The 13,120-nt window shown below is 46.0% G+C and overlaps 1 protein-coding gene across 1 annotated transcript in view; it reads left to right on the top strand.

Annotated features, from left to right (window-relative positions):
- LOC126516700 (LIM homeobox transcription factor 1-beta-like) overlaps nt 1-11,851 on the top strand; it is a 250,506-nt gene extending 238,655 nt beyond the window's left edge. The window contains exons 8-9 of the mRNA XM_050166798.3: nt 403-495; nt 5,056-11,851. Coding sequence (XP_050022755.1) covers nt 403-495; nt 5,056-5,306 — 344 coding nt within the window. The 3' untranslated portion in view covers nt 5,307-11,851. The remainder of the gene's footprint in view (nt 1-402; nt 496-5,055) is intronic.
- The last annotated feature ends 1,269 nt before the right edge of the window (nt 11,852-13,120 follow it).

Raw genomic sequence — 13,120 nt, 5'->3', positions numbered from 1 at the left:
AAACTGAATTACATGTGTTCCAATCGAGAGACATAAATTCTGCAGGCTGATGAAAGCAAAATCTCGATTTATAGCGTCAAAGCTTCGCTTAAGTGGAAGTAGCCTATAACTAATTGTTGCATATTTAACTCCATTTTCGAGGACTATGGCATTCCCCGAATCGAATACGTCCACTCTGATTGGTCCCACCAGAGGCAAATATATTCCATAGGGGAGTGCGATAATTCTTGGAAACGGAGCTAAAGATATGAGGGTAGGAGTTACTCCACACATAGATGAGTAGTTGCCATGCAACGCTCCATTCTTTCTTTACAGTGAAGGGGCAGCAGGTTCTTGTTCACGACGCTCGTTTTCAAGAGACACCAACGTCTTCTTTTTTTTTTTTTTTTTTTTTTTTTGCAGCTCCGCCCTTCTCGAGGCTAGGCCTTCTCGAAACGTCTGCCGTAGGTTCTCCGTACCATCTGCAACCACTCCCTTACGGTACGCATCACGACGGTAAGCGACTACGTCTATAGACGCACACGCACTTTGCGAACAGCGAAGAAACGCTTGAACAAGCGTTTGTTCGCGAAACGCAACACTGTATTTCGCGCTCCAAGCCACGCCATGAAATTGAAGTTGCTCAAAAGAGAATATTTGTTTAGCTTACTTTTAGTTTTACCTTTCTTGCTTTATTTTTTGCCCTAGTCGTCTCGCGCGTAATGGACTCTCTATAGGCGCAGTCGTTAGTAATAAAAGCGGAGTGAGGCTTTGTTCGATGCTCTCAGCAAACTCTTAGAGACTGCATTTTCCAAGTCAGTTTTTTTCGGACTGTTTTGTATCAGGGGGTGTGAACACTCCCACTATGCAGAGCACATTCTCGACGTGCCGCTCTGCACGCTCACAATCGGCGACTGTTGCGGCTGTCTGCCCTATACTGGGTTTAGGCCGTGAGGCACAACGTGCCGTACGAAGTACTCGCATCGAAAAGGAACAGAGACTAAAGAATCCTGCTATGCTATTGCGTGCGGGAACGCTAGGTCACTTGGTACTGCGGCGACTAGGTATCAGTTGGGAGCAGCCTTCACTATCATATATGTTCAGTGGCGCTACGCAACGGCGTCTTCTTGTCGCTTGTTTGCTGCTTCGGTGTCCGCCTCTCATAAGATTAGTAGCACCATCGCACGGCATATCGGAGAAGTTTTTATAAGGGACACTAAAGGCAAACATTGAATCAGTCCAGATCATTACGTTACCCTTCTTGAAAGTACGCAAAATTGGTTTTATTCTGTGAGGTGGCTTAGTTGCAGAGAAAATCGCGACTTTGTCTGCCACGCAATGATTCGGTAATTCAAATCACCCGCGACGAACGGGGTTATACTTGCGTAGAAACCCTACGCTGTGGCGGCGATCTCGGAGGTCACGCTCTGCTGTGCGCTACCGCCTGCTTTGAGTCAGATGCCCGCACGAAGAGGGTGCCCCACTCCTGCAAATAGCGCCGACAGAGTGGTGAGTCTTTCTGTAGGAAGATCGAATCATATTAGTCATACTTCATTTTATTTCTTCTTGAAAGCAACCTCATTCAATTTTTTTATCAGTACTTGGCTACAGTTCACCAATCATAAATGTGACCTATTGCGTTACCGCAGCTGGTATTGTACTTTAACAATGACAGAGCGAATCCTACCTTACGTTTCGGTCATTTTATAGCTTGGAAATTTTCTGTATTTGAAAATTGGATATTTTAGATATTTGCCTTTTATGACCCTCCATGGCTCCGAGACTTCGTTTACTGTTTCGCAAGAGAGATTTCCTTTTTTCAACATGCAGAAGGATCGCGGCTGCTTCCACAGTAAAAAATTCAAATGGGGAAGAGGGGAAAATGGCGTGACGTACGCTGCTGACTTGTGTACACATACAAGGTAGCGGATGAAAGACAACCGACATCATATACCCCCGGTGCCAAAGCTTTGATATACAGCCACTGAAAGCTTTCAGAGCGTGGTAGCCATTAAAAAAAAGAAAAAGAAAAGAAAAAAACAAAACCTGTTTGCTCCGCAGCCTCTAGTCAAGCACGAAGTCAATAATTGGAGAGTACACTTTATACAGTACCGTGTGCAATCTACCCGGCGCACCCTCTACCTTTCACCTGAAGTCTTTCCGTGCTGTCAAAAAATAAATAAATAAATAAATAAATAAATGCGGTAGAATTTGCATACTCTCGCCCAGGTTTACGAATCTTCTGTTTAGCTATCTGGCCTCAAGGCTGTATGATGAGTGTGATGATGATGTTGATCGCGTTTATTGGCATCCCTTTTGAAAGGGGGTGGGGACAAATACTCCCCTAGTTTGCTTGATTTAATCAGGTTTTACTACATCTTTCAAGGTATACGCAGTGACACGTGGTGTCTCACAGCGCAGTCGCCTCTCGCTCGAAGTCACGACAGCCACCCACGCTCTCGTTAAAGGGCCCCTGAAACGGCTCGGACAAATTTTGTAGATGCATAGGGTACGGCTAAAGTTAATCATTCGCACCACAATTTGCGTGAAGCGTCTCACATTAAGAGAGCTACGGACGATTACAAGTTACTCTCCTCCATAGTCATGCATTTTCTCCTCAACTCGTTCGCCGAATAAACGGCGCTAAGCTCCGCCTTCACTGGCTCTGCGTCATGATGGCACGTCGTGTTGTCGACTTCCGGTTCTCTCGGAGCGAGTGCGCGAAGCCTCTCCAAACTCTCCGCCAGCTGCTTGACAGTCGACCCCAAGCGAGAGCTATCAAAGCAGCGTGCGTTGCTAGCATTCTGTCGCAGCGCCGAACGTGTCTGGTATTCCGGTAACCACAGGCAAACTGGGCGTTTCGACAGATGGCTGGAGGCATAAACTCAAGCTGATGAAGCAACTTTAGCGTAGACGTACGTGAGCGGCCTGATCGGTCTGCACGGTCCAGCCACTTGTTGGCGCAAAGCTTAACCAGCCAAACGAAGCGTTAATATTGCTCTAACCAAGTGTAAAACATTTTAAACATTTACAAAAACAACGTGTTGATGAGTACACTCCTGTGAAAAATTTACACCAGCAGCAAAGAAGAATACATTTCGTTACTGCTACTGTGAGTGGTTGAGCTCTGTGCCGCCAGGTGGCTGCACCGTGCACACCATTCACATTTGCGATTCTGCTCATCTCGTTAAAGGGCACGGTCAAATGGGCAGGCCCTGTCCCCTTGCGCTTGCGTTTACCCGAATACCGGACTCACGAAACGCTATTGCGGTAGTAATCTTCCCGTGTAAACTGACGCCCGCAAACGCGCAAATCCTTGCGCCGATCGGATAGCGGCAGTCCGATGCGCTGCAGCCGGTCCGCTCGTCTGCTGCCTTGCAGAGGGACACGATGTCGCAGCTTGACATATTACCAGTCACTACGTTTGCAGCCTACAACGCAACAAAGTCGAATCATAGTGCTCGCGAAAAGACTGAGACAGATTCTGACCGCGGAACTCGCGTCAAAATGGAGCACGTTGTAACACAAGCAGACGACGCTTGCTGTGCGCTGGGAGTACATAAGTGTAGTGAGAAATTGTTCTTGTGCATTCTCTTTCTGTTACTTTCTCTTTATATTAACAAATTAACTAACATTCCAACTATTACGAACATCATTTGTTCACCATAAAGGTGGAAAAATTATCGATGACGCGCCCTGGGCAGTCAATCGGATATGTCGCCCTACAGACGTCTAGTGGGTGATTTACGTCATATGGGTAGGGGCGGCTGAAAATTCCGCCGAGCAGTGTGCTGCGATCTTCAGCGATGTACATTTTTAAAAGCTTATAATAAATTACACGCTTTACGCGGAGCACTTAGATGGGTCAAAATAATGATCAAAAGGACCTACTCTAACGACTCAGTACGTTTTTACAAAATTGTCAAAATTGTTTCACGGTCCCTTTAACATTGGGTTTCGAAGGAAAGCGGAAAGCTGTGAGGTTATGATACGGGCACTCTACCATTACTCCCCAGCCGCAGTGCTTTGCTTCCCAAAATATAGAGAGAGACGTTCTTCTGTAACCTTGCGCGCAGCAACATGTGTCCCGTGTATGTCTTCTTGTGTTGCGTTTTCGCTCTTTGCACTAGTTACAGTGTGCACCAACTCGCGTAGAAAACGGTTCTTATGAACTTATTGGCAAAGGTATAGACAAAAGCCTGCAGGCGTTTGTGTTCAACCTTCTCTCAATGGATATTTGTAACGCCAGCGATAGAAATACGGTCAACCAATGGAAATCACTAAATTGAAGGAAATTTTAATTCAACAGAAATGCGTCATATATGCGGTAGACACCATGATGCATGAATCCGCGTCGTTGTCAGTGATCTTGTCACCCTTGTGGATGTGGTTAGCGTGGCCATTCTTGTAAAATTAGCTTTTACGGCTATCGGAGACTTTTAGCGTGTCCACTATTCCGGCAAACGGGGGTGGTTTGGGCGTATTGCCGGATGGGCGGGGCATAAACGTGAGCTGCCGGAGCGGTGCAGCCGCCTGGTGGTGTAGAGCTCAACCAGACAAACGCGGTTGCAGTAAGCTACTATATTCTGCTTCGCTACTGGTGCAAATTTTCGGCAGCGGCGTAATTGTCCCCACGATTACGCCGCTGTCGAGAATTTACACCAGCAGTTAAGCGGAATATAGTAATTGGTCTTGGGTACTAGGCGCGAAAACACACACGACACAAGGTCTGTCCCGTCTCCTTCCTTGTGTCGTGTGTGTTTTCGCGCCTAGCACCCAAGATGAATTGTGACCAACTCGCCCAACAAGACGTCCTTTTAAAATAGTAATTGGCTCCGTGTTTGTGTGGTTGAGCTTTGCACTAACAGCTGGCGCCACCAATCTGACTGGTCACCTTTACGCCCCGCTGACCCGGCAACCCGCCCACGCTTGCCGGAATACCCGACGCACTAAAATTCTCGATTGTTTCGATAAACTTCCCTGCAGAAGGCAAAGAAAGCTATTTCAATATTCACAGCGTATCTAACTATAATGTTCTATAACTATAACTTTCTTCTTTTCTTTTTTTTGCTGAAGGTTCCTACTATGGGCCGACACATGTCGACCCGACGTACCTCAAGTCGGAGATCTCGATGGAGAGCGAGACGTCCTTGAGCGGCCTCGAAGATGTACTGATCGGGGCCGGGAGCGGCGGCGGTCAGCCTCCTCCTCCGCTATCGGACGCCATGTTTGCCTCGTCGGCCGTGAATCCCATCGACAAGCTGTACTCGATGCAGACCTCCTACTTTAGCAACAACGAGTGCGAGTGCCTGGGCGGCTCCAACTGACGGTGCCAGGGCGCCGCCGCCGCGCCGCGCCGCCACCGCAGGCAGCAGCAGCAGCAGCAGCACCAGCAGCAGGGCAGCCAAAGCTACTCCACCGCCGCCGCAGTCAGACAGTAATGCTGGCTTGTCCAGCATTGTAACGGCACATGCACGCGCTGGGTATTGCGCTGCGTAAACTTTCAACGGGAGGGGACCGCGGACGGGGTAGTGTATGGACTGCACCTTTTCAACGGCAATTCGATGCACGATGCCTGATACACTGTATATGATATTGGTCGGCGAAACAAACACGGTACTCGTAAGTACGAGCAATTCAGCAGGAAGAGGGAGTCCCAGAAAGGTCCCTTGTTCTTTTTCTTGTTTTTTCTTTCTTCTTTTGCACCATTGAGCAGAAGCTGGCCAAGTGACCGCCATATACGCTGCCACAACGTAGACCTGTATGCAAGGGTATCGAGTGTAATATACCTGTATCATTTCCCGCGTGCTGAGCGTATTGCAGTAACTATTCAGAATGTGTGTTCGCTTTCGGATAGCAAGCAGCTGATCTCATATCGATTATTTTCATTGCATGACCATCGGTAGAATCAAGCTTCTGTGTGTTTAGAGCACAGAGAAATCTCTTTGTTCTGGATGGTCCTCAAAACCACACAATATACTTGTAGCATACCTCTCAACCCTCCCTTTATTGCTGCCACCAGAAAAGAGGCCTCTCTTTAGTGGCGTTGTGGAGTGGGGATGCTCGGCGACCTCATATTTGCAAATGTTACAGCGAATGTGCAGCCCATCAGACAAGGTGCACATGTTTATAACTACTTTCGGCGAACGCACGTTGAAAAGGTGTATGATGAACGTGGCGGAAACGAAGCGATAGCTGACACCAGGGAATGCAGCGGCGAGATGAAGGAAGCGACAGTACGAGGCCATGCTGCTGAAGGTTGAGGTTTTGTTAGCTATTGATATTGACATTGCTTGCAGCTCAGTAACTGCGCTGTATAAATAAGGAACTGCTATTGGTGGCTACAGTATCGTGCACAAGCTATGGCAGTCGTTGAGTAACAAGCACAACAACTATATCATTGGTAGTTAATATGATCGTTCGATATCATATGATCGTATACTTGCTTGGTTATCGAAGAAAGTATCGAAAAAGTACAGCGCACCAGCGAAAAATAGGAGACCGTGTGGCCATAGGAATGAGTGTAAAGAACAATGGCTGTATGACGCCAAGGCTTGCTTTGGTTGGTTTACATCAGCAGGTAAATTATACCTTGATGATAGAGATATAACGTGACGCTCATACGCCCAGAGAGTGATGCACAACGTAAAGTTCATTATTAAAGTTCATTATTATAATCTGAGTTCGCAGGTACTGTTTTCTAAACGCGCTCTAAGAATAAACCTCCGAAGAAAATCTTCGAATTTCCAGTTCAGTTTTGTGCCATCGCCGGCGTCTCTATCACGCTCCTTGGCGAATCATTTGATCGTGTCACGTGGTGACTCGTACTGTCCCATATTTCTCTATACTGCGCTGACTTCCCGTGTAACAAGACTGAACAAAAATGCAGTAGTAAAACCTCCGGCAACAGGTTCCACGACTTGTTGACCATCTGGTTGCCGGAACCGAAGCAGGTGCGCCGGTTCAGAGCACCAGATGGCATTATTAGATTCATCTATCGCCGCTTTCTGTTAGCAACAGATATATTCTGTCACTGTCGGTGAAAGTTTTTTCATAACCGAGCGCTACTCAGACACGCGCGCAGTTCTTTTTGCGGGCTCTGTTTTGCTCGTTTTATTTGCTTCTTGCCTGTCGCATCCGACCGCTTCATTTCCGCCCCGTACCGCTTCCGTGGTGCCCCCGCGCCTCAAGCGGTGGCCGCATGTAAGCTTGTACACCGCGCCCACGAGTCCCCCTAGCGCGGAAACTTTACAAAGCGGCGGTCGTGTTTGCGCAGTGCTGCCATCGATCGCTGCCACCGTGCGCATGTGTACGCGTGCTTGCGGAACTGCGACTGTGCGTATCTGTGCGTGAGTGCTTGTCTACTGTATACGTTATGAAGCGGCTTGAACGTGTCGGGGAACCTTGCTTTCCACAAAACACACACGAGCACTTGTGCAGCGCGTGCGGCCGATCAACTCTGTGGAGTGCACCTTTTCGCCAAAGACACAGCAGCGACGCAGTTCCCCGGGGATCTCAGCTGCGTGCCATGGCCCCGAAAACGGGTGAATACAGTTTGGGGGAGGGGGGCTACCTACCACTCCGAATGTCGTTTCTTCCTTGCCTTAAGAAAGGCTGTGGCCATGAAAGCCTGAGCGAACCTGGAGTTCAAGCGCCATTATTTTAAATTTCTATCATGGCAAATTTCACTGAGGTATGTGCATTACAGCCAAACGCATAGGCATGTTGAAAGCTCTCACACTTGTTGATTTGAGCTCAATTGAAGATGTAACCGTGTGTGGCAATGTGACATATCGCGTCTGCTCCGGATCAGAAGCATGATGAAAAGCACCATCAGTCTCTACAGAACAGGCATGGCGTCGTTTTCTAGAATATTTATATCGGATCAAAGACGGACATAATTCACCAGTTTCACAACTCTTTAGGAAATGGTGATGTCATGTGGGACGAACAGTTTGGTCTTTTGCCTTCATTTACAATGCCTTAAGGCCTGAAGAAATCTTTTATTTCCCCAAAAACTGTCGTATTCGTGATTTCTTCCAAAAGTCCGACAAATGCCAGGACCTCATTGTTCACGGCTATAAAAGAATTTGGGGCCTATACAACAATTTAACCTTTTAGGAAATTCCTGCTTCAGTCAACACTCAAAGCAGCGGCCGGCCACTAGCATCGACCACTTGGTTACCAAAAGAAAATTAATTTTTAGCCGACATGTGATTCGTCACGAAATAAGTTACGGGAGCACTATCTGGTTAGTTCAGATCAAATATTTCTTCCTCAATACAGCCCAACTCTGCCAACGAAAACGTGTTTCATAATTGGCGCTGCTCAGCTAGATCTGACTTTTCCACTTGAAATGCTCGTGTTGAAAAAGTTTAGGTTCATGAATTGCCATCAAACATGATATCGCGGTAGCCCAGGCACTTACAGAAAAACAATCGGGTGTTTACAGCCTTCCATCCATCAAAATTAAGGCCGCATTACCATGCGGCAATATTTTTTTCGAACGGTGCTGCAGTCAAGGGTGATAAGGTGTGCTCCAAGTCAGTATCTTTAAAGGCTAGCGGAGCTTCAAGCAGGGTCGACGGCTTCCTCATCACAGCTTCACTCTTGTTAGTTTGTCCTTGAGGAAACCGCATAAAAGAAAAACAAGGCACTTCACTGTATTGGCTGTCGCTCTTTTTTATCTTTCGTTGGCTTCATTGTTCTACGAATATTGTTGTAAACCCCGGGCTTACAGCGACTACGCGCATATGTAGCAATCAATAACCGATATAAAATGTGACAGTTTCAAAACTGACAACCAGCTGAGTATCTGCTTCGGGCGGTCGATGATGTGCTACGTTATATACCTGCGCGAAACAACTGTTGAGATCTGAAGATATCCCCAGACTGAGGTTGTTTCCGAAAGACCAATTCAGCTGACTCCATACTGCGAGAAAACATACTGTCGAATTGAGAACGTCTGGTTGCTAATATCCGAAGCTCACTTCCTTTGGCTCTAGTGGACTTCACGTTAGCTGCCAAGAAATATTGTCACAATGACAATACATACCTCCGTGGGATGTCACTTTGTTGAAAAACAAGATAGACTCAATCCCCTTTTCGTTTTTGTAGCATCACAACGACAGAGCGCTATTCACTGCTATTTTTTTTATCGCTGCATAGCAGCATTAAACAACCACTGATTTTTCTTTTACGGTGTTCTTGTTTGTTAGTTTGTTTATTTTTGCTTGTTGTTTGTTTGTGTGTGTCTTTAATGGCTCGTTTCTTAAACTTGGAGAGAATATTGTACTAATCTTGTAGTGTAGTCTCCATACTGCCAGTCGACTGCCAGAAATATATATAAAAATGAATATTCTTACTTAATCGGTGCATATGGTCAGATTTCATTTGCCTCTGTTTGTCCTCTTTGGTTTATGTTGTTTTTTTCTTTGCTTTGAAGTGATTTGTATTTTTTTCGCGCCACATCACCTGACCTTCAATGTGATGTAAAATTTCAGATGGAGGAATTTTCTCTCAGTGCTGCGCCGCTCAACCCGGTTCCTTGAACAAATTCATCTTTTGTTCGTTTTTTTTTTCGCATAACATTGTCTGCATTCTTGCGAACACCGGTTAAAACACATGAGTATTTAGTAGTCGAATTTACGTCCGTGAAGCAATTTTCTTCTTAGGCGTATGAATCTTCTTTCTTGTACAATAGTGTGTGGTCATTTGCTAATGAAACTGTCACCTTGACACTGTGTCGCTCATTCGAGAATGCGTAAACTGGATATGCCGCTGGGTTTTACATGATCATCTTCAACTGATGCGGAAAAGTGAACATAATGTATTGTGCCTTTTGTGTGTTTTGATTGTGCGCCACCTTAAGAAACTCGATTTATACATCTTAAAAAGAATCACACGAGTTGCTTTCTGTTTCAATCTCAGGGCAGAGTGTCCCAAGGTCACAACATTCGCAGTAATCTCACCTGAAAGCAACGCTGAATGTGTAACTCCAATCTGTATCACGCGGAAATGGCTCTGCTTTGTGTTGAAAGAGGTCAGAACTAACCAACAAAACTCCAGTATTATGGCTTCTGTGCCTCTTTTTAACTCATTACCTTTTTCACGCCACTATGTTGATACTGTATTCCATGAAATGTAATAGAGCACTCAGTGGAGTGCACACAAGCATACAAACATCAAAATCTCGAACATTTTCGCATGGTTTCACATTACAACGCAAAGTCCGTTCATCAGGCTAACTACAAATATTATTGAAAGGTGTGTAATTAGTTAGGCTGTATCTTGTGTTGCGCGCGAACCATGCTCTTCATGAACGTAGTGCTTCAGGATGCAATTATTGCGGAATCTACGAGCACACATAGGGCGCCTATAACGTAAAGCTATTCCAATTATTTTCTATTCCAATGCTGCAATCAGCCCTCCACGATTCGTCCAAAAATTTTCGGGCCACCACCCACTGCGCCTTTCGGTCACGCGACGTCACGAAAACCGAGAAAATGCCCCCTCTGATGCTATATCTGCCACACTGATTATGCATTGTTAGACCGAACGAAATATAATCAAGAATTTCTCATTCAATGACTCTTTCGACATTGGGGAAAAAGGCACCGTTGGTGCTAGTGCTACTGGTCAATTTTTTTTCGGGCTGCGCCCACTTTGCCTGTCTGTCACGCGACGCGACGAAACCGGAAAAACTCACCGCATCAAAGTGGCGTGTACACGTTAAAGGCGCGTTAATATGCCGAACAAAACTGAAAAATTTTCTGAATAGCCGGTGGCTGCCCCATGGCGAAAGAGAAGATGGTGGCCCGCCGCTCGCTGTGGCACTGGCTACTTGGAGCTGCCGGGAGCATGGATTTAGTTGCGTATAATAAAAGATTATGCGTGGCAGTATAACGTTATCGAGGCCTCTCTGCACGTATACGACATTGCTCTGCCAGCTCTTCTTTGCTGAGGATCCGTTTTAGCTGAATTTTCACCTTCCGTTGCACGCCACCACAAGCTATATATAAGCAAGAGCGTGCTCCTCGCCTCATCTCAGCCAATTAGATAAGAAAAACTGCTCAATGCAGGCAATGCTATTTCCTTTGAAAGCAAAAGAAAATGACATCCTGTAAACGAGAAGCGCGTTTGATGGGGCTGTTCAAACAACGCTGTGGGTTGCCACCCGATGCTTGCGTCACTCGTTACGTAAATTTGAGGTCAGGAGATTGGAATAAAAACAGATTGCAATGGTTTTACGTTATAGGACCCTTGCACCTGTTAAACATACACGATAAAACTACGAGCAAAAGTCATTCTGAAGACATCACACTCTGAAGATACAGCAGAAGCACAACCGGAACTGGTTCTAGTGAAACTGTATATCAGCATCTTTTGTTGTGACTTTCGTGTGCTGATTATTGTTTTTTCACTGATAGCGGCATGAAACATTTGTACCACATTTTTTGATGTGGCGATCGCTCACATACAGCAAGAACACGGAGAGAAGGTGTGCCCCTATGAGCCTGCGCTGACATTGCGTCAGAACATTTACCGGTACTGTTTTAGCAGAAGCATAGAGCAGTGACTGTGACTTAGAGTGGTTGTGTTGCAGAGGTGCTGTTCCTATGGTAAGAGCTCCCCCCCCCCCCCTTCCCCCACGGAACAATAAATCAAATTCTGCGGGCCATCACGCTCTGCATATCATGTAAACCGCTTCTGAGTTTCATACAGAGACAGGTGAAGAGAAGAAAATGAGGAAATGTGTGCTGTGTGATTCTAGTCATAAATTATTTCTTTCGAGATGCATCCGCTGGTATGACTGGATCTTTTATTCTTCGTTCTGCCTCGTGTAATAAAAGAGATACTTGATCACAAAGAATGTCTTCTGAATGCTTCTTTAACTGCTTGAGAGCGCCCAACCTTTGCTAATAAATTACATCAAGAATACTAATTACACCTTATTAGTTATTCGAATGCAGCTAGACAGCACAGTTCAACCGTTCTTCATGGACGGCTTAGGGCGTCATGCATGAAGTGACTCGAAATTGCGAGGAGCGATTCCTTGCGGGACAATAAACATGGTTTTTGTGTGAGGCTTAATTAAATATACCTTTCATGAGAAAGCCAATTACACTTGAAAATTAATGAAATGCTATATTTCTCATCCAACCGTAAGTATCACAGCGCTACAAATGACACCCATAGCGGTTTCTCAGAAAGTTTCTCAATGGAATAAAAAGCTTCCTTGCTCGGAGATCGAACCCGGTGCCAACGCCTTAATGAGCGGTCATTATACGATCTCTGCTGACCAGGAGACCAGCCCACGGCAGAGCGAGGTCGAATAAATAGCGGCAAACTGGAGCACAGCAAAATTGGATAAACAAATAAGTTACGCGGCAATACGTAAGGCTGAGGGCATTCCACGAAAAAAAATTAAAATTCGTCATGCACCCGTGAGTAGTACGAAGTCACAAAAAAAAAAGGCAATGTTTGAAGCTACTTCCGTCGATCAATCAGCGTTCGATTTTACAAGTTTCCAGCGTCCGGGGCAACGGCGCCACGGCGCACCTATGTCACGGTAACAGGCGGCGGGCGAGAGCGTTCGCATTACGTTCACGTCACGTTACCTTTAACACTCCGACTTCTGTTGTTGCTGAGAATTGATATGGGGCCGTCACATAGCGCGCAGGCTGATGACGTCATAGAAGGTTGAGAATACCTCGTGCTTTTGCCAAAACTAACGCTGTGCAAGAAGTGAGTTCAAACTTTTCTCTTGAATAACCCTGCTTTCTGGAACCAACCCAGAATGTCTGCTCCGGGATAGAAGTGGGTGTGGGCTCACTATGTGCGCACGTGTTAAGGTCTGTAAAAGCTGGCCCTTGGTGCCAAAGGCACAACCATGCCACCAACCACCATCGAAAGACTCCTCCCTTATCCCGTTGCAAAAGAAAAAGAAAAAAAGTAATTCAGCTTCCGAGTTAAAAACCGTTGAACGGGAGCGCAGGCTAATGGTCGCTCTTTCGTTAGTGATGGTTGTTGTGAGGATAATAACGATTATCATCATTATTATTACCACCAGCAAGAACAACAAAAAAGTTTTAGTATATCTGGCGAACTTTTTGATAGCGGACAAATTCCGTTCAGAGAG

The sequence above is a fragment of the Dermacentor andersoni genome, chromosome 1, assembly GCF_023375885.2.
Source record: "Dermacentor andersoni chromosome 1, qqDerAnde1_hic_scaffold, whole genome shotgun sequence".
In the NCBI taxonomy this organism is placed as follows: Eukaryota; Metazoa; Arthropoda; class Arachnida; order Ixodida; family Ixodidae; genus Dermacentor; species Dermacentor andersoni.
Note: the sequence above shows the minus strand (reverse complement) of the source record. Positions and strands in the feature narration are given on the sequence as shown.